This window comes from Haemorhous mexicanus, chromosome 25 (assembly GCF_027477595.1).
Source record: "Haemorhous mexicanus isolate bHaeMex1 chromosome 25, bHaeMex1.pri, whole genome shotgun sequence".
NCBI classification, from domain to species: domain Eukaryota; kingdom Metazoa; phylum Chordata; class Aves; order Passeriformes; family Fringillidae; genus Haemorhous; species Haemorhous mexicanus.
In genome coordinates, this window is record NC_082365.1 from 3289695 (window position 1) to 3316983 (window position 27289).

The window sequence follows — 27289 nt, forward strand, 5'->3', positions numbered from 1 at the left end:
TGGGGTGGGTTTGGGATCCCTGTCCCAGCCCCTGGTGACAGGCAGGCTGTGCTCTGGCCGTGCTCAGGGTGTCACAGCCCCCGGGGTGGATTTGGGATCCCTGTCCCAGCCCTGGTGACAGGCAGGCTGTGCTCTGGCCGTGTTGAGGGTGTCACAGCCCCGGGGTGGGTTTGGGATCCCTGTCCCAGCCCTGGTGACAGGCAGGCTGTGCTCTGGCTGTGCTCAGGGTGTCACAGCCCCCGGGGTGGATTTGGGATCCCTGTCCCAGCCCCTGGTGACAGGCAGGCTGTGCTCTGGCTGTGCTGAGGGTGTCCCAGCCCCGGGAATCCGGAGCCAAATGCAGAATTCCCTCTGGCCATGGGGAAGGAAGAAGAGATTCCCCCGAGCATCCCTGCCCCGCCCTCACCCCTTGTCGCTCCTGCCGCCCCTCCAGCAGCTCACCGCGCTTTCCTTTCGTCCCCAGACCTGGCGCAGGGACACCTGCAGCTGGCACAGCTGGGCAGGGAGGTGGCGGCTGACGGCAGCCCCGTGTCCCCGCCGGAGGGGCAGCGCCAGTCCCCGGTGGCCGCCGTGCGCTACCGCAACCAGCGCCGCTTCTCCACCGAGGCAAGTGCTGCGGGCGGGGGGACATGGGGACACCTGGGGGACACCTCCCGCCGGCTGGGCGCGCCCTGGGACGTGGCAGTGTCACACAGGAGCCCGGACATCCTCGGCTGGGGCTCCCACTGCCACCGCCCCCCTTCCCTTGAGAGGCGCGGCCGGGTGGGACTGGGGGTGCCCCGTGGGAGGAGGGAAATGATGGATCCGAGTCCGTGTTCCCAAAGGCTCCTTTATTATCTGATGATATTTGTAATGTATTATATTATTTACAATGATATAATATAATATAATATAATATAAAATGTAATGTGTAATGTAATGTAATATAATGTAATATAATACATTGCATTATATATAATATAATATAATATAATATAATATAATATAATATAATATAATATAATATAATATAATATTATATTATATTATATTATATTATATTATATTATATTATATTATATTATATTATATTATATTATATTATATTGATATAAATATAATATAGATAATATTATATTATATATATTATATAAATATAATTTATATTGTATTGTATAATATTATATTATATTATAATAATATAAATAAAATATATTATATATTATATATTATGTATTATATAATACAATATTATATATTATATTATACCATATTATATTATATTATCTTAATATATATATTATATTATGTATTATATTATATTATATAAATATAATTTATATGATATTATATTAATATTAATTTAATATAGATAATATATAATATAGATAATATATTATATATATTATATAATATAATTTATATTGTATTGTATTGTATTATATTATATTATATTATTATAATATGAATATAATATGATATATTATATATTATATATCATATATTATAATTTATATTATATTATATTATATTATATTATATTATATTATATTATATTATATTATATTATATTATATTATATTATATTATATTATATTATATATAATGCAATGTATTATATTACATTATATTACATATTACATTACATTATATATTACATTACATTACATTACATTATACTGTATTATATTACATTTCATTATAAGAAATCATACACCAGAACCACACTAAACTATGGTGAAAAGACACCACAGAAGGCCAGAAAGAAATGAATGGTGGATGCCGTGCCTGAGCAGCGAGTCGGACCCAGCTGGCTGCGACTGGTCCTTAAGTCAAAACAATTCCCACGGAGCCAATCACACAATTCCTGTTGGATAAACAATCTCCCCCCCATCCCAAAGCAGCAGACAATCCCTGTTTCCATTTCCCTCTGAGCCTTCTCAGCTCCCCAGGAGAAGATTCCCGGGCAAAAAGGATTTTTCCAGAAATACCATGGTGGCGTGGCGATGGCAGAGCTCGTCCCCTTGGAAGTGCCGGTGTCACCGCCCTGTCCCCTCTCTGTGCCCTCGCTCAGGACGTCAGCAGGCGCCTCTCGCTGCCCGTGGACATCCGGCTGCCCCCGGAGTTCCTGCAGAAGCTGCAGATGGAGAGCCTGGAGCTGCCCAAGCCCCTGAGCAGGATGTCCCGCCGCGCCTCCCTCGTGAGTGGCACCGGGCAGGGGCAGTGCCAGGCAGGGCACCCCGGCGTCCCCTGTCCTGCTGGGCCAGCTCCCCCGGCTGTCACTGAGGTCACCTCACGTCACCTGCCCACTGCCAGCCCTTCCTACACAGCTGAGGGAGATGGGAAGGGTTTGGAGAGTCCTGAGGGAGCTGGGAAGGGTTTGGAGAGTCCTGAGGGAGCTGGGAAGGGTTTGGAGAGTCCTGAGGGAGCTGGGAAGGGGCTCAGCCTGGAGCAAAGGAGGCTCAGGGGGAATTGCTGGCTCTGCACAACTCCCTGCCAGGAGGGGACAGCCGGGGGGATTTGGGATCTTCTCCCAGGGAACGGGGACAGGAGGAGAGGGAACGGGCTCAGGCTGGGCTGGGGAGGCTCAGGTTGGACATCAGCAGGAATTTCCTCATGGAAAGGGCTGGAAGGGGCTGCCCAGGGGGGTTTGGAGTGCCCATCCCTGGAGGTGGCACTGAGTGCTCAGGGTGGGGATTGGGCACAGCCTGGACTCAATGATCCCACAGGGATTTTCTAGCCTCACTAATTCCATGATTCTCCCTTCCCCTCCTGCACCTGCTGGGCCATTCCCACCTCCCTCCCTCCCCTGTGCACACCTGGCTGCCCTCTCAGCCTGGCTCCTTCCCAGAGCAGCAGAGGGAAACCCTCCTGCAGCTCAGCCCAAATGCAAATGTGGATAAATAATGAACCAGCTCCAGCAGTGGCATTTCCCTTCCTTTGCTGCAGCAGCAGAAATTGGAACAAAAACTCTGTGTGCAACAAAACAGGAGTGAAAAATCTCCCTGTGCAGACCCCAGGTGTGCCCAGGTGTGCCCAGGTACCACAGCCAGGCCTCAGGAGGCATTTTGGGACCCGTGCAGGAGGAGGAGGAGGGAAGGAGAGCTGGAATTTACCTGCCTGTGCTGTCTGATAATCAAACACAGCCAGGGCGATGTGTCATTAATATTCATGAGCCCCTCATGAATAAGGAATGTGGCTCTGGGGGTTGTGTTCCAGCGCCTTCAGTCCCCTGCTCAGGGCACTTTTCCCAGGATACACGGAGGGTTTGGGCAGCACGTGGAGTAGAAATCCCAATTGTCACTGCCCAGTGTCCCTGGAATCCCTTCTGGAGGTGAAGCCACGCCTGGAGGAGGTTCCCTCCTCCCCAGTGATGTTTTCCTTTCTCTCTCACAGTCAGATATTGGCTTTGGGAAGCTGGAAACCTACATTAAACTGGACAAACTGGGAGAGGTGAGTGCTCTGTGACACCCTGAGAGGAATTCAATGGAGCTCAAAGGGCAGCTCGAGGCACAAAGGGCAAAAATCTTCAATATCCAGAAATTTCCAGAGCAGGTCTTTCTCGGGGAGCTCAGCTCTGCTGCTGTCACCTCGAACAGTCCTTCCTCCAAATGTTTGGGCACACCAGTGCTGTGCCACCCTGCTCTTAGGAAAATCAGTCCACAAACCCCAGAGGTTTATGTGCAAAAAGGAAACAGAGGAGTCCTTTGGCTTTATTCCAATAAAGGCAGAGGCCATGGGGCATTGCCCTGGGGTCTCTCACACTTTTGGAGGATGCAGCCTCCTTTTTATCCCAATTTCCCAGCCACATTTCCCTTCTCTCTTTCCCCATTTCTGAGGTACTTGAGAGGTTCAGACTTTCCAGAACCCCTGGTCCCAGTGATTCCCCTCTACTGTATAACCCTCCCTTTTCATTTTTAATTCTTACAGAATTCAGGGGTTTTTCTTCCCCATTGTTTCTTTCATCTCTCAACGTCTAATTTTGTTTATCAGCAAACCTAAAGTTTATTTGTAAAATCAAATATCTTTTTCCATTCACCAATCAGTGGAATCCTCCCCGTTGTTTCTTTTCTCTCCCAGTGCTGGTTTTATCCACCAGCAGCCCCACAGCTGGTTTGGAAAGACAAATCCCCCATTCCTCTCACACTGGAGTGTCCAGGTTGTGGATTTCCTCTGATTTCACACCAAACATGACAAAGAGTTTGTCTCTGATCGCTGCTCTCAGAGCTGCTGGTTTGCAGGCTGCCCCTTTTACCCAGCTTTGGTTTTGTCTCACCTGTGGGACCCAGCACAAATTCACCCAAAATATCATTTCCAGCAGCCTGGTCAGCCTCCATTCAGCCAGACCTTCACTGTCCTTTGCTTCCCTTGATTCAAATTTGCTCAGGAAACGAGGAAGCCCAAAAAGATTCGGTCGGGCTGAATTAACCCACAGCTTGTTTGTAAAGACAAATCCACCTTTCCTCTCCCTGGGAATGTCCCCTGTCCCCTGTCCCTGCCAGGGCACCTACGCCACGGTGTTCAAGGGCCGCAGCAAGCTGACAGAGAACCTGGTGGCGCTCAAGGAAATCCGCCTGGAGCACGAGGAGGGCGCTCCCTGCACGGCCATCCGGGAAGGTGAGGCCGGCAGGGGCTGGCCCCGGGCTCCCAGGGGGGTTTGGGGTGGCCGTGCCCCCGCTCAGCCCCGGGTCCTGCTGTCCTCACAGTGTCACTGCTCAAGAACCTCAAACACGCCAACATCGTCACCCTGCACGACATCATCCACACCGAGCGCTCCCTCACCCTCGTCTTCGAGTACCTGGTGGGTCTGGGGGCTTCTCTGGGGGCTGGGGGGACCAGGGAAGGACAGACTGACGTGTCCTGTCCCTCTGCAGGACAACGACCTCAAGCAGTACCTGGAGAACTGCGGGAACCTGATGAGCGTGCACAATGTGAAGGTGAGGGGTGTGCAGGGACCCTGCCCTGCCCCTCGTCCTGGGTGGGGGGGTTTGGGGCTGGGAGAGGCTGGAGATCCCCTCACCCCCCAGTCCCTGCTCCCTTTGGCCTTCCTGAGGCTGGAGATCCCTTCACCCTCCAGTCCCTGCTCCCTTTGCCCTTTCCTAGGCTGGAGATCCCTTCACCCTCCAGTCCCTGCTCCCCTCACCCTCCAGTCCCTGCTCCCTTTGCCCTTTCCTAAGCTGGAGATCCCCTCACTCTTCAGTCCCTGCTCCCTTTGCCCTTTTATGAGGCTGGAGATCCCTTCACCCTCCAGTCCCTGCTCCCTTCACCCTCCAGTTCCTGCTCCCTTTGCCCTTTCCCAGGCTGGAGATCCCCTCACCCTTCAGTCCCTGCTCCCTTTCCCCTTTCCTAGGCTGGAGATCCCCTCACCCTCCAGTCCCTGCCCCCTTTGCCCTTTCTGAGGCTGGAGATCCTCACACCCTTCACTTCCTGCTCCCTTTGCCCCTTCTGAGGCTCCCCCAGTGTTTCCACCCTAAATGAAATCCCTGCACGTTCACACTTTGCTCATCCCACTCCGTGACACTTCCCCACAGCATTTCCTACCCCAGCACAGCTCCGAGGGCTCTTTCCTGCCCACAGCATCCAGATCCCTCAAGGCAGGTTGAGTTTTAGTCCTAAATGCATCCTCCTCCTCCTCCTCCTCCTCCTCCTCTGTGGTGGTGTTTGTGGGTCCCCAGGACAAGGAAGAGATGAGAATCTTGACTCCACGGTTCAGAAGGCTGATTGATTATTTGATGATCTATATTATATTCAAAGAAAATGATACATTAAAACTATACTAAAGAAAAGAGCAAGGAGACATCAGAAGGCTGGAAAAGGAAGGAATGATAATAAAATCTTGTGAGTGCTCAGAGTCCCAAGACAGCCAGACTGTGATTGGCCATTAATTAGAAACAACCACATGAGACCAATCCCAGATGCACCTGCTGCATTCCACAGCAGCAGAGAATCCTTGTTCTCATTTCATTCCTGAGGCCTCTCAGCTCCTCAGGAGAAACATCCTAGCGAGAGGATTTTTCAGAAAACACATCTGTGACACTCCTCCTCCCTGCAGATCTTCATGTTCCAGCTGCTCCGTGGCCTGGCTTATTGCCACGGCAGGAAAATCCTGCACCGAGACCTCAAACCCCAGAACCTGCTCATCAACGAGCGAGGGGAGCTCAAGCTGGCTGATTTTGGTAGGTGAAGCCCTGCAGGGACGGTGCAGGATTGGGAAAAAAAGGGGGCAGCTCCTTGATGTGCATCCCTGCCGCCCTCAGGGTTAGCCAGGGCCAAGTCGGTCCCCACAAAAACCTATTCCAACGAGGTGGTGACGCTCTGGTACCGGCCCCCCGATGTCCTGCTGGGCTCCACCGAGTACTCCACGCCCATCGACATGTGGTGAGGCACCGAGCTCCCCCGGGGGCTTCCCGGGAGCTCCCTGGGCTCTCCGGGAGGGGTCGGGCGTTTCCATCCTCATCCTCACGCCTTGGGTACAACAGAGGGTGGGGGGCTCTCCCAGGGCTGCTTCCACTGTCCCCAGAGTTCTCCCTGTGCTGATTTCCCTGTCCCCATTGTCCCCAGAGCTCTCCCAATGCAGATTTCCCTGTCCCCCTGTCCCCATAGCTCTCCCTGTGCAGATTTCCCTGTCCCCATTGTCCCCAGAGCTCTCCCAGTGCAGATTTCCGTGTCCCCAGAGCTCTCCCAGTGCAGATTTCCGTGTCCCCAGAGCTCTCCCAGTGCAGATTTCCCTGTCCCCATTGTCCCCAGAGCTCTCCCAGTGCAGATTTCCCTGTCCCCAGAGCTCTCTCAGAGCAGATTTCCCTGTCCCCATGTCCCCAGAACTCTCCCAGTGCAATTTCCCTGTCCCCAGAGCTCTCCCAGTGCAGATTTCCCTGTCCCCATTGTCCCCAGAGCTCTCCTGGTGCATTTTGCCTGTCCCCAGAGCTCTCTCAGTGCAGATTTCCCTGTCCCCATGTCCCCAGAGCTCTCCCGGTGCATTTTCCCTGTCCCCAGAGCTCTCCCAGTGCAGATTTCCCTGTCCCCATGTCCCCAGAGCTCTCCCAATGCAGATTTCCCTGTCCCCATTGTCCCCAGAGCTCTCCCAGTGCATTTTCCCTGTCCCCAGAGCTCTCCCAGAGCAGATTCCCCTGTCCCCCTGTCCCCAGAGCTCTCCCAGAGCAGATTCCCCTGTCCCCCTGTCCCCAGAGCTCTCCCAGTGCAGATTTCCCTGTCCCCATTGTCCCCAGAGCTCTCTCAGTGCAGATTTCCCTGTCCCCATGTCCCCAGAGCTCTCCCAGTGCAGATTTCCCTGTCCCCAGAGCTCTCCCAGTGCATTTTCCCTGTCCCTCTGTCCCCAGAGCTCTCCCAGTGCAGATTTCCCTGTCCCCATGTCCCCAGAGCTCTCCCGGTGCAGATTTCCCTGTCCCCAGAGCTCTCCCAGTGCAGATTTCCCTGTCCCCCTGTCCCCAGAGCTCTCCCAGAGCAGATTCCCCTGTCCCCATGTCCCCAGAGCTCTCTCAGTGCAGATTTCCCTGTCCCCATGTCCCCAGAGCTCTCCCAGTGCAGATTTCCCTGTCCCCAGAGCTCTCTCGGAGCAGATTTCCCTGTCCCCAGAGCTCTCCCAGTGCAGATTCCCCTGTCCCCAGGCTGTCCCAGAGCAGATTTCCCTGTCCCCATGTCCCCAGAGCTCTGCCAGTGCATTTTCCCTGTCCCCATGTCCCCAGAGCTCTCCCAGTGCAGATTTCCCTGTCCCCAGAGCTCTCCCAGTGCATTTTCCCTGTCCCCATGTCCCCAGAGCCGTTTCCCCATCCCCTGGCACTCGGGGTCCGCTCCGTTCCATCCCCACCCCGCTGGGAGCGGTTCCACCTCCCGGAGCCGGTCCCGCTCCAGCGGCGCCACCCGCGGGGTTTGTCCCCCGTGACCCCGCGGTGTCCCCTGCCCTCAGGGGGGTCGGCTGCATCCACTACGAGATGGTGACGGGCCGGCCGATGTTCCCCGGCTCCACGGTGAAGGAGGAGCTGCACCTCATCTTCCGCCTGCTGGGTGAGCGCCGAGCGAGCGCCGTGCGCTGAGCCCGCTCCCCGCGCGAGGGCAGCGCCCGCCCGCCGCACCGGCGGCGGAACGGGGAGAGGAACGGGAACGGAACGGGAACGGGGAGAGGAACGGGAACGGAACGGGAACGGGGAGAGGAACGGGAACCGCGCCGGGAACCGCGCCGGGAACGGAACGGGGCGGGGCGGGGTGGGATAATGGGATGATGGGATGGGATGGGATGGGATGGGATCCATGGGAAGGAGGGAACAGGGATGGGGTGGGATGGGAAAGAGGGACTAGGGATGGGATGGGATGGGATGGAATGATGGGATGGGATGGAATGGAATAATGGGATGGGATGGAATGGAATAATGGGATGGGATGATGGGATGGACAGGAATAAACAGGGATGGGGTGGGCAGGGATAAACAGGGATGGGGTGGGATGTGGTAGGAAGGAGAGAAAAGGGGTGGGATGGGATGGAATAATGGGATGGGATGGGATAATGGGATGGGATAATGGGATGGGATGGACAGGAATGAACAGGGATGAGGTGGGATGCAGTAGGAAGGAGGGGAAAGGGGTGGGATGCGATGGGATGGGTGGGATGGGATCCATGGGATGGGATCCATGGGATGGGATAATGGGATGGGATAGACAGGAATGAACAGGGATGAGGTGGGATGCAGTAGGAAGGAGGGGAAAGGGATGTGATGTGATGGGATGGGATCCATGGGATGGGATAATGGGATGGGATAGACAGGAATGATCAGGGGTGGGGTGGGAAGAAGGGAACAGGGGTAGGATGGGGTGGCCAGAATGAGCAGGGATAGGGTGGGATGAGGTGGGAAGGAGGGAAAAGAGATGGGGTGGGCTGGAAAAGAAGGAACAGGGATGGGGTGGAATGGGATCAACGGGGATAAGGTGGGATGGGATAGGAAGGAGGGAATTGGGATAGGATGAGGTGGACAGGAATGAGCAGGGATGAGGTGGGAAGGAGGGAACAGGGGTGGGCTGGGGTTGCAGGAATGAAGGAGGATGGAATGGGATGGGCAAGAATGAAAAGGGGTGGGATGGGGTGAGAAAGGGTGAGATGAAAGGGGCAGGGGGGATGGGCTGACATGGGCAGAGGTGGGCACACGTGGCTGGGGTGGGCAGGGTCAGCTGGCATGGACGGGGTGGGCAGGGGGCAGCTGGCATGGACGGGGTGGGCAGGGGGCAGCTGGCACGGACAGAAGCTGCCTGCAGCCCCCTCCAGGCTGGCCCAGGTGTAAGGATGAGAGGCTCCCTGCTGGCACTGCCACCCCCTGGGGACATCAGTGCCCTGTCTCAGGGACAGCCCCCACACTCCCGAAGGTTTCCATCCCACCCAGAGCCCAGGGAGGTCCCCTGTCCCCCCACAGGAACCCCCACCGAGGACACCTGGCCTGGCATAACGTCCAACGAGGAGTTCAAGGCTTACAACTTCAGCCAGTACCGAGCGCAGCCGCTGATCAATCACGCCCCAAGGTGCCCCCGGGACAGGGACAGGGACAGACTGGGGGATGGAGGGGGTGAGGGGCGGCCCGGGCAGCCCCGGCTCGCGTTCTCCAGGCTGCAGTGCCACCCGTCCCTCCCTGTGGTTGTTGCAGCCTCCCGGGGGCAGCCTCGGTGCAGTTTTGGTTTTGTTTCCCCTCTCTCCCAGGCTGGACTCGGAAGGCGTCGAGCTGCTGACAAATCTGCTGCTGGTGGGTGCTGGGGAGGGAAGGGGAAGGGAAGGGGAAGGGAAGGGGAAGGGAAGGGGAAGGGAAGGGGAAGGGAAGGGGAAGGGAAGGGGAAGGGAAGGGGAAGGGAAGGGAAGGGAAGGGAAGGGAAGGGAAGGGAAGGGAAGGGAAGGGAAGGGAAGGGAAGGGAAGGGAAGGGAAGGGGAAGGGAAGGGGAAGGGAAGGGGAAGGGAAGGGGAAGGGAAGGGGAAGGGAAGGGGAAGGGAAGGGGAAGGGGAACCTGGAGCAGGGCAGTGCCATGGGGCAGGTGGGGGGCACTGCAGGGGTGCCCAGATGTGTGGTGTAAATGTGCAGGCATGCCCAGGTGTGCAGTGTGGATGCAGAAAGGTGCCCAGGTGTGCGGAGTGGATGGGCAGGGGTGCCCAGGTGTGCAGTATCAATGCAGAAAGGTGCCCAGGTGTGCGGTGTAAATGTGCAGGCGTGCCCAGGTGTGCAGTGTGGATGCAGAAAGGTGCCCAGGTGTGCAGTGTGGATGGGCAGAGGTGCCCAGGTGTGCAGTGTGGATGGGCAGGGGTGCCCAGGTGTGCGGTGTGGATGGGCAGGGATGCCCAGGTGTGCGGTGTGGATGCAGAAAGGTGCCCAGGTGTGCAGTGTGGATGGGCAGAGGTGCCCAGGTGTGCAGTGTGGATGGGCAGGGGTGCCCAGGTGTGCGGTGTGGATGGGCAGGGGTGCCCAGGTGTGCAGTGTGGATGGGCAGAGGTGCCCAGGTGTGCAGTGTGGATGGGCAGGGGTGCCCAGGTGTGAGGTGTCCCTGAGTGTTTCTGGGCCTTTGTGCAGTACAGAGCCAAGGGCCGGATCTCAGCCGAGGCAGCCCTGCAGCACCCCTACTTCAGGAGCCTGGGAGAGAGGGTGCACCTCCTGCCTGACAGTGAGTGCTGGGCGCTGCTGGCCCCAAAAACGGGAAAAAATGGGCAAAAAAGGGCAAAACAGGGTAAAACAGGGCACCTCCTGCCTGACAGTGAGTGCTGGGCACTGCTGGCCCCTCAAAAACGGGAAAAAATGGGCAAAAAAGGGCAAAACAGGGCACCTCCTGCCTGACAGTGAGTGCTGGGCACTGCTGGCCCCAAAAATGGGCAAAAAAGGGTAAAACAGGGTAAAACAGGGTAAAACAGGGCACCTCCTGCCTGACAGTGAGTGCTGGGCACTGCTGGCCCCAAAAACGGGAAAAAATGGGCAAAACAGGGTAAAAAAGGGTAAAACAGGGCACCTCCTGCCTGACAGTGAGTGCTGGGTGCTGCTGGCCCCTCAAAAAAGGGTAAAAATGGGCAAAAAAGGGTAAAACAGGGTAAAACAGGGTAAAACAGGGCACCTCCTGCCTGACAGTGAGTGCTGGGCACTGCTGGCCCCAAAAATGGGTAAAAATGGGCAAAAAAGGGCATAAAAGGGTAAAACAGGGTAAAACAGGGCACCTCCTGCCTGACAGTGAGTGCTGGGTGCATAAAACCAATAAAAATAGAAATAAAATTTTGATATAATAATAATAATAATAATAATTCCATAAATAGTAATAATAGTAATAATACTACTGCTAATGCTACTAATAATATATTAATATTAATATAATAATATAAAATTACTAATAATACTAATGCTAATTCTACTATTAATAATATAATAATAACCATAAATAGTAATACTACTACTACTAATAAAAATAATAAAATATAATAATATAATAACATAATAACAAAATAAGATAATACAATAATAACAATAATAACCATAAATGCTACTACTACTACTAATATAATAATAAATACTAATAATACTAATAATGCTAGTAATACTACTATTAATAATAATAATATAGTAATAACCCTAAATACTAATAAGACTAATGATAATAATTTAAAATAAAAATAATAAATACTAATAATGCTAGTAATACTACTACTAATAATAATAATATTATAATAACAAGTAATAATGATGATAATAATGATGGTGATAATAATAATAATGCTATTTATAATAATGATAATAATTATTATTATAATAACCATAAATACTAATAATAATATAATATAATAATGATGATGATAATGATGATAATGATGATAATGATAATGATAATAATAATAATAATAATAATAATTTGGGTGGGAGGCTGAGAGAAGAGCAGCGTGGAGGTGCCTCCCTGGGGCAGGAGTGACCCCTCTGTCTGTGCCCCCCCTGCCCAGACGCCTCCATCTTCTCCCTGAAGGAGATCCAGCTGCAGAAGGACCCCGGGCACCGCGGCTCCGCCTTCCAGCACTCAGGTAGGGCCGGGCAGGGGCCGGGCTCTCCCCCAGCTGCTGCCAGGGTGGTGCTGCTCCGTGCCCACAGAGCACCCCTGGGCGCTCTGCTGGCACAGCTGGGTGCCTGAGGCACAGCTGGCTGCTCTGGCAATGCCCCAGGCTCGGAATCCCCTCCCCCAGCACCCTGCAGAGCCCCCCGACCCCCTGAGCCCCTCTCTGTGTCCCCCACCCCGATCCCCTGTGTCTCCTCCCCAGAGCCCCCCGACCCCCTGAGCCCCTCTCTGTGTCCCCCACCCCGATCCCCTGTGTCTCCTCCCCAGAGCCCCCCGACCCCCTGAGCCCCTCTCTGTGTCCCCCCCGATCCCCTGTGTCCCCTCCCCAGAGCCCCCCTGATCCCCTCTCCGTGTCCCCTCCCCAGAGCCCCCCGACCCCCTGATCCCTCTCTCTGTGTCCCCCCCCCCCGACCCCCTGAGTCCCCCTGGTCCCCCTCTCTGTGTCCCCCCAACCCCCCCGACCCCCTGATCCCCTCTCTGTGTCCCCTCCCCAGAGCCCCCCTGATCCCCTCTCTGTGTCCCCCCCTGACCCCCCGATCCCCTCTCAGTGTCCCCCCCCGACCCCCCATATCCTCTCTCTGTGTCCCCTCCCCTGAGCCCCCCGACCCCCTGATCCCCCTCTCTGTGTCCCCTCTTTGTGTCCACCCCCCGAACCCCCTGAGTCCCCCTGATCCCCCTCTCTGTGTCCCCCCAGAGCCCCACTGATCCCCTCTCCATGTCCCCTCCCCTGAGCCCCCCGACCCCCTGATCCCCCTCTCTGTGTCCCCCCTGATCCCCCTCTCTGTGTCCCCCCTGATCCCCCTCTCTGTGTCCCTCCCAATCTCCCTGATCCCCTCTCTGTGTCCCCTCTCCCTGTCGCCCCCCGATTCCCTCTCCGTGTCCCCTCTCCATGTCCCCCCCCAATCCCCTCTCTGTGTCCCCCCGACCCCCCCGACCCCCATATCCCCTCTCTGTGTCCCCTCTCCCTGTCCCCCCCCGATCCCCCTCTCTGTGTCCCCCCCCAATCCCCTCTCCGTGTCCCCCCCGATCCCCTCTCCATGTCCCCCCCCAATCCCCTCTCTGTGTCCCCCCGACCCCCCCGACCCCCATATCCCCTCTCTGTGTCCCCTCTCCATGTCCCCCCCCTGATCCCCCTCTCCGTGTCCCCCCCGATCCCCTCTCCGTGCCCCCCCTGATCCCCTCTCCGTGTCCCCTCTCCGTGTCCCCCCCCAATCCCCTCTCCGTGTCCCCCCCGATCCCCTCTCTGTGTCCCCCCCTGATCCCCTCTCCGTGTCCCCCCCAGCCCGCGGCAAGAACAGGAGGCAGAGCATATTTTGAACTGGGATCTGGCACATTTTGAACTGGGAGCTGGCGTCGCCCTGGTTGCCATGGAGACAGAAGCGCTGCGGAAGGAGCGGCTCCCACCCGACCTGGGCAGAATTCCCGGCTCCAGCAGGACCCGACCCCCCCCCGATGGACCTGGGGCCTTGTCCCCCCACCCCTGTTTGGGGGTGTCCCCTCTGAGAGGAGCTCCAGGGAGGAGCGGCCAGCCCCTGCCCTGCCCCGGGGGGTTTGGGGGTTCGGGGGGGGATCTGTGGGGTTTGGGGGTTCAGAGTGGGGATTTGTGGGGTTTGGGGGCTCATAATGGGGATTTGTGGGGTTTGGGGGTTCGGGGGGGGATCTGTGGGGTTTGGGGGTTCAGAGTGGGGATCTGTGGGGTTTGGGGGCTCATAATGGGGATTTGTGGGGTTTGGGGGTTCGGGGGGGGATCTGTGGGGTTTGGGGGCTCACAGTGGGGATTTGTGGGGTTTGGGGGCTCACAGTGGGGATCTGTGGGGTTTGGGGCTCACAGTGGGGATTTGTGGGGTTTGGGGGTTCGGGGGGGGATCTGTGGGGTTTGGGGGTTCGGGGGGGATCTGTGGGGTTTGGGGGCTCATAATGGGGATTTGTGGGGTTTGGGGGTTCGGGGGGGGATCTGTGGAGTTTGGGGGCTCACAGTGGGGATTTGTGGGGTTTGGGGGTTCAGAGTGGGGATCTGTGGGGTTTGGGGGTTCAGAGTGGGGATCTGTGGGGTTTGGGGGCTCACAGTGGGGATTTCTGTGGTTTGGGGGTTCAGGGGGGGATCTGTGGGGTTTGGAGGTTCAGAGGGGGATCTGTGGGGTTTGGGGGCTCAAGGTGGGGTTTGGGGGCTCACAGTGAGGATTTGTGGGGTTTGGGGGTTCAGGGTGGGGTTTGGGGGTTCAGGGTGGGGATCTGTGGGGTTTGGGGGTTCAGGGTGGGGATCTGTGGGGTTTGGCCCAGGCAGGAGTTGCTGGAAATGCACCTTTGCTCAGACAAGCTGCCCTGCACCCCCTGGTTTTTGGGGAGACCCCGCTAGGCCTGGCCTGGCACTGGGAGCACCTGGGGCACAGCTGGGCACATCTGGGGCACAGCTGGGCACAGGAACCAGGGCAGCCCCCCCGGATCTCACCTCTGCCTGCAGAACCCCCCCTCCCCTCCCTGTTCTGGTGCCCGAATCCAGCTGAGGGAGGAGCAGCCAGAATTCCCCCTGCTGTCCCCAGCCTCTCCCAGACTGGGATGTCCCTGCCCCCAGACTGGGATGTCCCTGCCCCCAAACTGGGATGTCCCGAGCCCAGGCAGGGCCTGGCAGGGCTGCAGCTGCCCCTTTGGGGCTGTGCCCAGCCCGGCCCCTCCCGGGCACGGAGGGATGGAGCAGCCCCAGCCCCCTCCCCATGGAGCAGGAGGGATCCCAGAGGGATCCCAGGGGGCTCTCAGGGCACATTTCCCCTCTGTCCCAGCTCTGAGCCCATCCCTCACGCCCACCTGGGCACGGAGGGGAAGGGAGAGGTGCCAACCATCCCCCGGCTCAGCTGTGGGCACCAAAACAGCCCCGGAGCAGCTCAGTGCTCCTCCAAGCCGTGCCCAGGCTGGGCAGGATCGGTGCTCCCAGAGCTCCCGGGGGGTTTCCCTCTCCAGACGCTTTGGGGATGAATCCAGCCCTGCTGCCCCCAGCCTGGCAGGGTGTGAGCAGGGCACGGGGCCTCCCTGCTCTGCCAGGCCCACACCGTGGGCTTGGCTCTCCTGGAGGATTGGCTCCCTTGGGTGTGGCTGGGACACCAGAGCTGGGACTGGCACCTGGGACTGGCACCTGGAGCTGGGACTGGCACCCAGGACTGGCACCTGGAGCTGGGACTGGCACCTGGGACTGGCACCTGGAGCTGGGACTGGGACTGGCACCCGGGACTGGCACCTGGGACTGGCACCTGGAGCTGGGACTGGCACCCAGGACTGGCACCTGAGACTGAGACCGGCACCTGGGACTGGCGTCTGGGACTGAGACTGGCACCTGGGACCTGGACTGGCACCCAGGACTGGCACCCGGGACTGGCACCTGGAGCTGGGACTGGGACTGGCACCCAGGACTGGCACCCAGGACTGGCACTTGGAGCTGGGACTGGCACCCAGGACTGGCACCCAGGACTGGCACCCAGGACTGGCACCTGGGACTGGCACCTGGGACCTGGACTGGCACCTGGGGCCAGGATTGGCACCCGGGACTGGCATCCGGGACCAGAACTAGTACCTGGGACTGGCACCTAGGACTGGCCCCTGGGAATGGCACCCAGGACTGGGACTGGCACCTGGAGCTGAGACTGGCACCCAGGACTGGGACTGGCACTTGGAGCTGGGATTGGCACCTGGGACCAGGGCTAGTACCTGGGACTGGCACTGAGACTGGCACCTGGCACTGGCACCTGGCACTGGCCCTGGCACCGTGCTCCGGGCCCCAGCTCTCCGTGGGGCTGTTCCCCCTGCAGCAGGCAGCGGTTCCTGCAGCAATCCTTGGGCAGTGCTGGCTGGCAGGGGAAGGGAGCGAGCCCGGGGCTCCCGGGGCTCCCGGGGCGGCTCCTCCCGCTGCCAGCTCAGAGCTCCGGGACTCCCGGTGCCGCCCGAGCTCTGGCCCGGACGGGTCTCCAGACGTCGGCACTGTCTGAGGTTTGCCCAGCCCTGCTCTGTTCCCTTCCCGGGATTCCCAGCCTGAATTGTTCCCTAATTGATTCCAGGGGTGGGGAAGAGCAGGAACAGCCCCCAGCCCCCAGGGACGCGTTTGGGGCCGGCTTTGCCTGGTCCCTCCTGACTGATTCCCTCTTTTCCTCATTCCCTCTTTTCCTGGTCTCTCTTGGTTCCTTCTTTTTCTTGTTCCCTCTTTTCCTGGGTTCTTCTGCTTCCATTTTTTCCAGGTCTCTCCTGGTTTCCTTCTTTTCCTGGTCCCTCCTAATTCCTTCTTTTCCTGGTCCCTCCTGATTCCCTTTTTTCCTGATCTCCTGATTCCTTCTTTTCCTGGTCTCTCTTGGTTTCTTCTTTTCCTGGTGCCTCCTGATACCCTTTTTTCCTGGTCTCTCCTGATTCCTTCTTTTCCTGATTCCTTCTTTTCCTGGTCCCTCCTAATTCCTTCTTTTCCGGGTCTCTCCTGATTCCCTCTTTTCCTGATTCCCTCTTTTCTTGGTTCCCTCTTTTCCTGATTCCCATTTTCCTGGTCTCTCTTGGTTCCTTCTTTTCCTGGTCCTTCCTGATTCCCTTTTTTCCTGGTCCCTGCTGATTCCTTATTTTCCTGGTCTCTCCTGATTCCCTCTTTTTCCTGATTCCCTTTTTTCCTGATCTTTCCTGGTTCCCTCTTCTCCTGGTCCCTCCTGAATCCCTTTTTTCCTGATCTCCTGATTCCTTCTTTTCCTGGTCTCTCTTGGTTTCTTCTTTTCCTGGTGCCTCCTGATTCCTTCTTTTCCTGGTCTCTCCTGATTCCCTCTTTTCCTGATTCCCTCTTTTCCTGGTTCCCTTTTTTCCTGATTCCCTTTTTTCCTGGTCTTTCCTGGTTCCCTCTTTTTCCTGATTCCCTTTTTTCCTGGTCTTTCCTGGTTCCCTCTTCTCCTGGTCCCTCCTGAATCCCTTTTTTCCTGATCTCCTGATTCCCTCTTTTCCTGCTCCCTCCTGCAGCTGGGGCCAGGCTGAGCTCTCCCAGTGCCACCTTTCCTCCCACCCAGGAATTTCCTTCCTTGGCACCAGGGCCGCCCTTCCCAGGGCTCCAGCTCAGCAGGCAGGACAAGGACACGGCTCCTCTGGGTGCCTGGGGTGAGGAATTCTGCTGTTCCCAGGGGAGCAGAGCCTGGAGCAGGGCAGGAACCCTCCCTGCACCACCCAGGAATTCCCTCCTGCTCACTTCTCCCATTCCCACCATTCAAACAACAAAATTCCTTCGGATTTGGGAGATTCAGGACAAAAAAAGTGCATTTTTTTCCCCCTTCTTCCTTACACAAAAGATGGGGGGGTAAAAATGGAGCTAAGAGGTGTTTTCCCAAGGTTTTCCAACTCTGAGAGTGGGAATGAACTCCCAGCTGAGCCACCCCACATCCCCACGGGGAGAAATTCACATCCAGATCCCAAATTCCTGCTGGGAGAATCCCACAGAGCCAGGAGCATTCCCAGGGCCAGGAAAAGCCCTGCTGGCTCCTGCTTATCCTTGCACAGCCTTTTCCTTTTTCCCTAAAAATCCCCCCAAAAGGGTGGGGGGGGTTTGGGTTTCCACCTTGGGAGAGAATTCCCAACATTTGGCAACGCCCAAACCCTGGAAAAATGAGAATTTCTTCCCTCTTAAATTATTTTTCCCTGTCTTTAGAATTCCAGCTTTTCCAATGAATTTTTGCCAGATTTTTTGGGGGGTTTTTCCCCTCTGGAATCACGCCCAGAACTCCCCCACTTTTACATCATTCCAGAGAATTCCAGAAGGTTCCAATCCCCCATTCCTGACCAGCTCCCAATTCCAGATAAGCCCTTTTATCCCAGGCATTTCATGGATATTTGATCCCCACTTGGAGTGTAAATATTTGGTGCCACGCTCTGATCCCCACAGCTGGAAAAAAAAACAAAAAACAGCTGAGCTGAAGGCTGGCAGGGATTAAATCCCAAAGTTAAATTCCTCTTTTCCACCTCTGGCATAAAATTCCAGCCCTTTTAGGCTGAGTTTAGGGGGAGAAAAACCCCCTGGGTGCCCCATCCTTAAAAAAACCCCGATCCTGTCCCATCCCTGGGCAGGATTCCCCAAGTTTTGGAGCAGCAGTTGGAATTTTCATGAAAATGTTGGGAATTTCTGTGGTTTTCCAGCATTTTTTATCCCTCATTTTATGGATTCTCCCACCCACCACGTCCAGGCAAAAGGAACTCCTTGCTTTGTCTTGCACTCGTTTTTCCCTTGGAATTTTTTCTCTCCTTCCTTTGTCTTGCACTCGTTTTTTCCTTGGAATTTTTTCTCTCCTTGCTTTGTCTTGCACTCGTTTTTTCCTTGGAATTTTCTCTCCTTCCTTTGTCTTGCACTCCTTTTTTCCTTGGAATTTTTCCTCTCCTTGCTTTGTCTTGCACTCGTTTTTTCCTTGGAATTTTTTCTCTCCTTGCTTTGTCTTGCACTCGTTTTTTTCTTGGAATTTTTCCTCTCCTTGCTTTGTCTTGCACTCGTTTTTTCCTTGGAATTTTCTCTCCTTCCTTTGTCTTGCACTCGTTTTTTCCTTGGAATTTTTCTCTCCTTTCTTTGTCTTGCACTCGTTTTTTCCTTGGAATTTTTCTCTCCTTTCTTTGTCTTGCACTCGTTTTTTTCTTGGAATTTTCTCTCCTTGCTTTGTCTTGCACTCGTTTTTTTCTTGGAATTTTCTCTCCTTGCTTTGTCTTGCACTCATTTTTTTCTTGGAATTTTTCCCCTTTTTTTTTTTAATTTTTATTACCAGAAAAGAGGATTTTTGGCTGTGCCCTCGGGAATTTTGTATTCCTGGTATTCTTTTGTCTGGCCAGCTGGTGGGATGGGTGAGGGAATAGAATTAAATCAGGGTTTGGGACAAAAACAGCGGAGGCAGAGCTGCTCATCCCATCCCTCCCTTCCCACATGGATCCTCCTTTCCTGCCCCAATCCATGAGGAGAACTCAAACCACAAAATTCCTTCGGGTTTTGGAGATAAATGTGTTTTTTCCTCCTTTTTCTTTACGCAAAAGATGAAAAAAAAGTGGAATTAAGGAGAATTTTCCCAAGGTTTTCCAAGGTTCTGTTTGGGTTTTTTCTGCCTGATCTCCAGCTGTGCTGCACATCTGGACACTCAAACGGTCTGAAATTGGGTCTGGATTTTGGATTTCTCTCCAAAATTGGATTTTGGAGCCATGGCTGAGCAGAAATAATAAAAGAAAAATCCACATTTCCTCATGGCCTTCCTCCACCCTCAGCATCCTCCTCATCCTCCAGCAGGAGAAATCCAGGCTGGATCCCTGGGTTGGGAATTCCTTGGCAGGAAACTGAAAATAAATGTATTTAACTAGTGCTGAACAAGACTCGTTTTAAAAGAAGTGATTTTAAGGATTTATTCCAAAAGAAATAATGATTTTTTTATATATATGTGTATAGAGAGAGAAAGTTTTTTTCTGGAATAAATGGAAAGGTACAAAAAAATAAAAAATAATAATAATAATAAAGGATTTTATCCATCTGTCAGTCTCTGGGCTATATTTTATAAGAATATTTTAAATTTTTTATTTTAGAAAAATAGAGGTAGAATAGAAAAATATTTCTATCTTTAATTTTTCAGATGAAAAAAATTCTATTTTTCTTTTTTACTATTTAAGATTTTTTAAAGACTTCTAAGGTTTTTTTTTTTCCAGATGGTTTTGTGCTTCTTTTTTTCTCTCCTTACACAGGAAAAAATTAAAAATAAAGGAATTGAAGAGGATTTCCCCAGGCTGTCCAATGTTCTGGCTGGGTTTTTCCACCTGAGCTGTGGGATTGTGAATTCCCAAAGGAAAATTTATGGAATTTGGGATGGGTTTGTGCGGGACAACATTTCCCTCTTTTTGTTTTTGGGCAGGAGAAGGATCTGGGGGGTTTTGGGGTGGAAGGAAGGCGGGAAGTGCCAGGAGTGCAGGTCCTGGAAGGGCGCAGCTCCTGGAAGGGTGCAGGTCCTGGAAGGTGCAGGTCCTGGAAGGTGCAAATCCTGGAAGGGGCAGGTCCTGGAAGGTGCAGGTCCTGGAAGGGGCAGGTCCTGGAAGGGTGCAGGTCCTGGAAGGGGCAGGTCCTGGAAGGGTGCAGGTCCTGGAAGGTGCAGGTCCTGGAAGGGGCAGCTCCTGGAAGGTGCAGGTCCTGGAAGGGGCAGGTCCTGGAAGGAGCAGGTCCTGGAAGGGTGCAGGTCCTGGAAGGGGCAGGTCCTGGAAGGTGCAGGTCCTGGAAGGGGCAGGTCCTGGAAGGGGCAGGTCCTGGAAGGGTGCAGGTCCTGGAAGGGGCAGGTCCTGGAAGGGTCAGGTCCTGAAAGGGTGCAGGTCCTGAAAGGGGCAGGTCCTGGAAGGTGCAGCTCCTGGAAGGGTGCAGGTCCTGGAAGGGGCAGGTCCTGGAAGGTGCAGGTCCTGAAAGGGGCAGGTCCTGGAAGGTGCAGCTCCTGGAAGGGTGCAGGTCCTGGAAGGGGCAGGTCCTGGAAGGTGCAGGTCCTGGAAGGGTGCAGGTCCTGGAAGGGCGCAGGTCCTGGAAGGGTGCAGGTCCTGGAAGGGGCAGGTCCTGGAAGGGGCAGGTCCTGGAAGGGTGCAGGTCCTGGAAGGGGCAGGTCCTGGAAGGGTCAGGTCCTGAAAGGGTGCAGGTCCTGAAAGGGGCAGGTCCTGGAAGGTGCAGCTCCTGGAAGGGTGCAGGTCCTGGAAGGGGCAGGTCCTGGAAGGTGCAGGTCCTGGAAGGGTGCAGGTCCTGGAAGGGTGCAGGTCCTGGAAGGGCGCAGGTCCTGGAAGGGTGCAGGTCCTGGAAGGGGCAGGTCCTGGAAGGGTGCAGGTCCTGGAAGGTGCAGGTCCTGGAAGGGGCAGCTCCTGGAAGGGGCAGGTCCTGGAAGGGTGCAGGTCCTGGAAGGGGCAGGTCCTGGAAGGGGCAGGTCCTGGAAGGGGCAGCTCCTGGAAGGTGCAGGTCCTGGAAGGGGCAGGTCCTGGAAGGGTGCAGGTCCTGGAAGGGTGCAGGTCCTGGAAGGGCGCAGGTCCTGGAAGGGTGCAGGTCCTGGAAGGGGCAGGTCCTGGAAGGGTGCAGGTCCTGGAAGGTGCAGGTCCTGGAAGGGGCAGCTCCTGGAAGGGGCAGGTCCTGGAAGGGTGCAGGTCCTGGAAGGGCGCAGGTCCTGGAAGGGTGCAGGTCCTGGAAGGGGCAGGTCCTGGAAGGGGCAGGTCCTGGAAGGGTGCAGGTCCTGGAAGGGGCAGGTCCTGGAAGGGTCAGGTCCTGAAAGGGTGCAGGTCCTGGAAGGGGCAGGTCCTGGAAGGTGCAGCTCCTGGAAGGGTGCAGGTCCTGGAAGGGGCAGGTCCTGGAAGGTGCAGCTCCGGGAAGGGTGCAGGTCCTGGAAGGGGCAGCTCCTGGAAGGTGCAGCTCCTGGAAGGGCGCAGGTCCTGGAAGGGCGCAGGTCCTGGAAGGGTGCAGGTCCTGGAAGGGGCAGGTCCTGGAAGGTGCAGGTCCTGGAAGGTGCAGGTCCTGGAAGGGGCAGCTCCTGGAAGGGCGCAGGTGCTGAAAAGGGCAGCTCCTGGAAGGGTGCAGGTCCTGGAAGGGGCAGGTCCTGGAAGGTGCAGGTCCTGGAGGGGTGCAGCTCCTGGAAGGGGCAGCTCCTGAAAGGTGCAGGTCCTGGAAGGTGCAGAGTGGTTCCAGGGGATCATCTGGGTCCTTCCGTGCCCCCTTCCCCCCCTCAGCTCTCCCTGCAGCTCCAGCCCCTCTCCCTGTGGAATTCTGAGCACAAAAATATTGAAATTGACAGGGATTCCTGTGGCAGGGAGAATGATGGATCTGACTCCGGGTGCTCAGAAGGCTCAGTTCTATTTTATATTATATTAATTATATTATATTATATTATATTATATTATATTATATTATATTATATTATATTACATTACATTACATTACATTACATTACATTATTTAATATTGTATTATTATGATATGAGATGAAATTATTACATTACATTACATCACATTATATTATATTATATTATATTATATTATATTATATTATATTATATTATATTATATTATATTATATTATATTATATTATATTATATTATATTATATTATATTATATTATATTATATTATATTATATTATATTATATTATATTATATTATATTATATTATATTGTAATATATTAGATTATATTATGTTATGTTATGTTGTAATATTCTATTATGATATGATATGATATTATTACATTATATTACATTATATTATAGTACATTACATTACATTACATTATATTATATCATTATATTACATTATATTACATATTACATTACATTACATTACATTATATTACATTATATTATATTACATTACATTACATTACATTATATTCTATTATTATACTATATTACATTGCATTATACTATATTTATTCTATTGAAAGGATACAGACAGAAGGCTAAAAAACAATCATGAAATCATGGAAAGACAATAATGAACCCCTGACTCCTCCCAGAGCCCTGACCCAGCCTGGCCCTGACTGCCCGATAAATCCAAACAATTCCCATTGACCAAAGCCACGCTCCCCTGGGGGTAAACGCTCCCAAGCACATTCCAAAGCAGCAAACACGGCAGAAGCAATCAGCTCAGGGTTGTTTTCCTTTTCTCTGAGCCCTCTCGGCTCCCCAGGAGGGAAATCCTGGCTGAAGGGATTTTCCAGAGAGTGTGGGTGCCACGGGTTGGATATTAGGAGAAGTTTTTTACTGAAGGAGGGAGAAGCTCTGGAACAGCCCTGGCTCTGTGCCCAGGCCGTGTGAGGAGGGGCAGCCCTGACAGAGCCAGAGCACACAGCCTCAAAGGGCACCAAGGGGAATTTTGGGTGGTGCTGTGCTGGCAGGGAACCCCCAGAGCAGGGAGGAGTGATGGCTCTGACTCCACCTGCTCAGAAGGCTGAATTACTGTTATATTAAATTATTGTATTGTATTGTATTACATGACATTATATATTAATTATATTAATTATATTATATTATATTATATTATATTATATTATATTATATTATATTATATTATATTATATTATATTATATTATATTATATTATATTATATTATATTATATTATATTATATTTTATTTTATTTTATTTTATTTTATTTTATTTTATTTTATTATATTTATTATATTTATTATATTGTAATATTCTATTATTATGCTATGATATTATATTATTACATTACATTACATTATATTATAGTACATTACATTACATTATATTATATCATTATATTATATTACATTACATTATATTATATTGTATTACATTACATTATATTCTATTATTATACTATATTACATTGCATTATACTATATTTATTCTATTGAAAGGATACAGACAGAAGGCTAAAAAACAATCATGAAATCATGGAAAGACAAAAATGAACCCCTGACTCCTCCCAGAGCCCTGACCCAGCCTGGCCCGGACTGCCCGATAAATCCAAACAATTCCCATTGACCAAAGCCACGCTCCCCTGGGGGTAAACGCTCCCAAGCACATTCCAAAGCAGCAAACACGGCAGAAGCAATCAGCTCAGGGTTGTTTTCCTTTTCTCTGAGCCCTCTCGGCTCCCCAGGAGGGAAATCCTGCAGGGATTCTCCAGAGGGAGGGTGCCCCACACCAGGAGCTTGGCAGGGAGACTGAACAAACTCGGGCACAGCCCTTGGGCAAACCCAGCCCAAGCTGCCGGCCCTGCCCGGGCTCCTGGGGCACAGCTGGGCAGGAGACAGGGACAAGTTCCCCCACCAAATTTGGGGGAAAAAGTTTTCCCTTTTCCCACAGATCCAGCTGCTGAAATCCGCTGGGGCTGGGGACAGCCAGCTCTGGAAGCCTTGGGGACGTTCCTGGTGTGCAGAATTCCTGGAGAGAGCCCTCAGCACTGCTCAGGGAGGTGGGGAGAGCCCGGCGGGGTCTGGGGGGATCAGCTGTGGGGTCTGTGGGGGATCTGAGGGGTCTGTGGGGGATCTGTGGGGCCTTTGGGGGATCATCCGTGGGGTCTTTGGGGGATTTTTGGGGTATCTGTGGGGTCTTTAGGGGATTTTTGCGGGATCTGTGGGGTCTTTGGGGGGATCTGTGGGGTTTGTGGGGGATCCATGGGGTCTTTGGGGAATCTGTGGGGTCTTTGGGGGATCATCCATGGGGTCTGTGGGGGATCTGTGGGGGCTCTTTGGGATCTTTGAGGGATCTGTGGGCTCTTTGGGGGATCAGCTCTGGGGTCTTTGGAGGATCTGTGAGGTCTTTGGGGGATCATCTGTGGGGTCTTTGGGGGATTTCTGGGGGATCTGTGGGGTCTTTGGGGGATCTGTGGGCTCTTGTTGCTTTAGGACAGGAAATAAAACCACGTGGACACTGGAATCCCCAAGGTAAAAAAGAAAGAGGTTTCATTTCTGACTCCAACATTTATAGATTTCCAAAAGTGACCCTGGATTGGAAGGGGACAGTGCCACCTCTCCAGTGACACTGGACAGACCAACAGCCCATCAGATTTCTCCTCCTCCATAAAAGAATGCAGAACAATCAGTTATTGACAGAGAGTGTGTGAGAAAGTTCGTTACAGGAGTGCAAACATCAGAAGGCTTAAAAGAACTTAAAAATAATAAATAAAATCAATAATAAATAATAAATAAACAGGGTGACAGGGACTTTGGGGGATCAGCTGTGGGGTCTTTGGGGGATTTTTGGGGGATCTGTGAGGTCTTTGGGGGATCATCTATGGGGTCTTTGGGGGATCTGTGGGGTCTTTGGGGCCAGAGCCAGCGGGGATTTGGGGATTTGGGGATTTGGGGATTTGGGGATTTGGGGATTTGGGACAGACCTCCCCCCCTGCCAACCTGAGTCACCTCGGGGTGCCCAGGGCAGGTGCCCAGGAAGGAGCTGTTTGCCAAACCAGTTCTGCCATGTGCCACCCTCATTCCTGCTCCCGGCAGGGCCGGATCCGGAACCGGGAACGCTGCCCAGCCCCCACCCCCAGCCCCCTCCTGGCCCCAGGTGTCCCCAGATGTCCCCAGCAGGGCCTTGGGATCCTGCAGGGTCCCTGGGTGTGACTGACACTGCTGCCCTTCCTGGGGGGAGGTGGCAGCTGGGGGATCTTGTAGGAATTGGGGGATCTTGGGAGATCTTCAGGAATTGCGGGATCTTGTAGCAGTTCTGGGCTGTTGTAGGAATTCTGGGATGTTGTGGGGATTGTGAGATGTTGTAGGAATTGTGGGATCTTGCAGGAACTGTGGGATCTTGTAGCAGTTGTGGGATGTTGTGGGAATTGTGGCATGTTGTAGGAATTGTGGAATCTTGTAGGGATAGTGGGATGTTGTAGGAATTGTGGGATGTTGTAGGGATTGTGGGATCTTGTGGGATGTTGTAGCAGTTGTGGGATGTTGTAGGAATTGTGGGATCTTGCAGGAACTGCAGGATCTTGTAGCAGTTGTGGGATCTTGTACCAATTGTGGGATCTTGTGGGATGTTGCAGGAATTATGGGATGTTGTAGCAGTTGTGGGATGTTGCAGGAATTCTGGGATGTTGCAGGAATTGTGGGATGTTGCAGGAATTATGGGATGTTGCAGGAATTATGGGATGTTGCATCTGAACAACGCAGGCCTCGGAGCGCACCCGCCCTGGCGCTGGTAGCTGTTCTTAGCAGAATTCTCTGAGAATTTTCTCTCTGTCGAATCCATCAGTCCCTAAGACATCCCCTGAGCTAAACCAAGAACCGAGAAGCTGAGGAACCAAACAGCAGGACCCCACAAGGCAGAGAGCAGAGGGCTGTAAAACACCAGGACTGCAACCACAGCCACCGAGAGCCCCAGACAAAAGCACCGACCAGGAATCGTGTCCTCAGCAACTGACAGACCTGTGAAAGTGTCTCATGCAAACAACAAACAAAAAACTAAAAAAAGAAGCTGAATTGTATCAGCAGACGGTGCCGGAGCCCTGGCTCTGCCACAGCAGGGTGGTTTGGGTGTCCTTCCATCCCTTCCCTCCCAGTTTTGGGGGCTCAGCCCGGCTGTGCCACCCCAGCTGCCCTCCCTGGCACGGTGCAGGGCTGCCAGGAGGAAGCAGCGGGGTGGCAGCTCCAGGGCAGTGGGTGTGGGAGCAATTCCAGCTGGGTGGGAGGGGAGCTGGAGGCAGCACTTCCTCCTCCAGAGTGTGACGAGCTCTGCCACAACCAGGCCGAGACTTCAGGCTGGTGCTTGACCTAGAATTGGAGCCAGGCTCCCCAAACCAGCCTGTCTGGGAGCTCCTGACCCTGAAACACACCAGGTGAACGCTCCCTCTCTGCCTCTCTGCTTTGCTGAGCATCTCTCCTGCGGCCAGCCCCTCACAGGTGGAGTTTTCTGCCTTCTCAGGAATTCCTCAAGCAGCTCCAGTGGTTCAGAGTTATTTTCTTATCAGCTCAGGCTTTGGCCGGTGCTGGGATTTTGGTTTGATCCCATCTCCAAATGCACACGGGGGTCCTGGACCCATCACAGGTGGCTGCTGGGGTAACTCTTGGGGGTTTAGGGGTCTCTCAGCCCCAGTTTGCCCCAAAGGGGGACAGGGAAAATTTCCCCAACATCTGACTCCAAGTCCTTGGCCAAGCTGCCAGCCCAAACACCGGGGAAAGCCTTGGAGGAGCTCCAGGACTCTGCTGTCCTGTGGGGCCTCAGGTGGTTCCACCCCAAGGAAACCCTCAGAAAATTCGTTTTTAGAGCTGGATTTCCCCACTGTGTTGAGCCTGGGCTGAGAGAGGTGATTCCAACAGCACAAAAAATCGTGGCTGGAGCTCTGCAGTCACTGCAAGCAGGAGCCAGCACAATAAAAAACTGCTCCTCTTGTTGAAAAGAACAATTTATAAACCTCAAAAAATCCTTTCTGCCCCAGGAATGTGCCAGGGCATGGAAAAACCAGAGGAAGGTGTTTCCCAAAGGCCACTTGGACCCTCTGGAGCATCCCTGGTGCTCGCCAGGGCTGCCGTGGCTGCAGCCCTGCCCTCCCTCCATTCATGGTTTCACTCTGCAGCCTGCAAGAGTGCAGAACAGGGGGTGTTTTAATTCAGAGCAAGCACAACATTGATTCCACTTTGGAAACCAGCCTGGAAGTGCCTCCTCGTGGAGCTAATTCGGGGTTTGCATCTCCTCATGGCATTCTGATGAGCTCCCTGCGGGGAGAGGAGCTGCATTTCTGTGGAAGCAGCAGGGATCTGGGTGTTCTTGTGCTGACTAAACCCACCCACGCCTCGGGGCTTATT

General features: G+C 53.4%; 1 protein-coding gene across 2 annotated transcripts in view; it reads left to right on the forward strand.

The window, feature by feature from the left end:
• Positions 1-13496, forward strand: part of CDK18 (cyclin dependent kinase 18) — a 42593-nt gene extending 29097 nt beyond the window's left edge. Inside the window, exons 3-16 of one of the 2 annotated variants that reach the window (XR_009489400.1) lie at positions 464-606; positions 2054-2179; positions 3376-3432; positions 4482-4596; positions 4686-4780; positions 4854-4916; positions 6032-6155; positions 6237-6357; positions 7904-8001; positions 9396-9501; positions 9677-9719; positions 10538-10623; positions 11936-12013; positions 13328-13496. Coding sequence is in view for 1 of the 2 variants with exons in the window: in XM_059867436.1 (XP_059723419.1) it covers positions 464-606; positions 2054-2179; positions 3376-3432; positions 4482-4596; positions 4686-4780; positions 4854-4916; positions 6032-6155; positions 6237-6357; positions 7904-8001; positions 9396-9501; positions 9677-9719; positions 10533-10623; positions 11936-12013; positions 13328-13362 (1295 nt within the window). In the remaining variant the exon portion in view is untranslated. Of the gene's footprint in view, positions 1-463; positions 607-2053; positions 2180-3375; positions 3433-4481; positions 4597-4685; positions 4781-4853; positions 4917-6031; positions 6156-6236; positions 6358-7903; positions 8002-9395; positions 9502-9676; positions 9720-10532; positions 10624-11935; positions 12014-13327 lie in introns of both variants that reach the window. The other variant, XM_059867436.1, reaches the window with a different exon arrangement.
• Positions 13497-27289: the final 13793 nt, after the last annotated feature.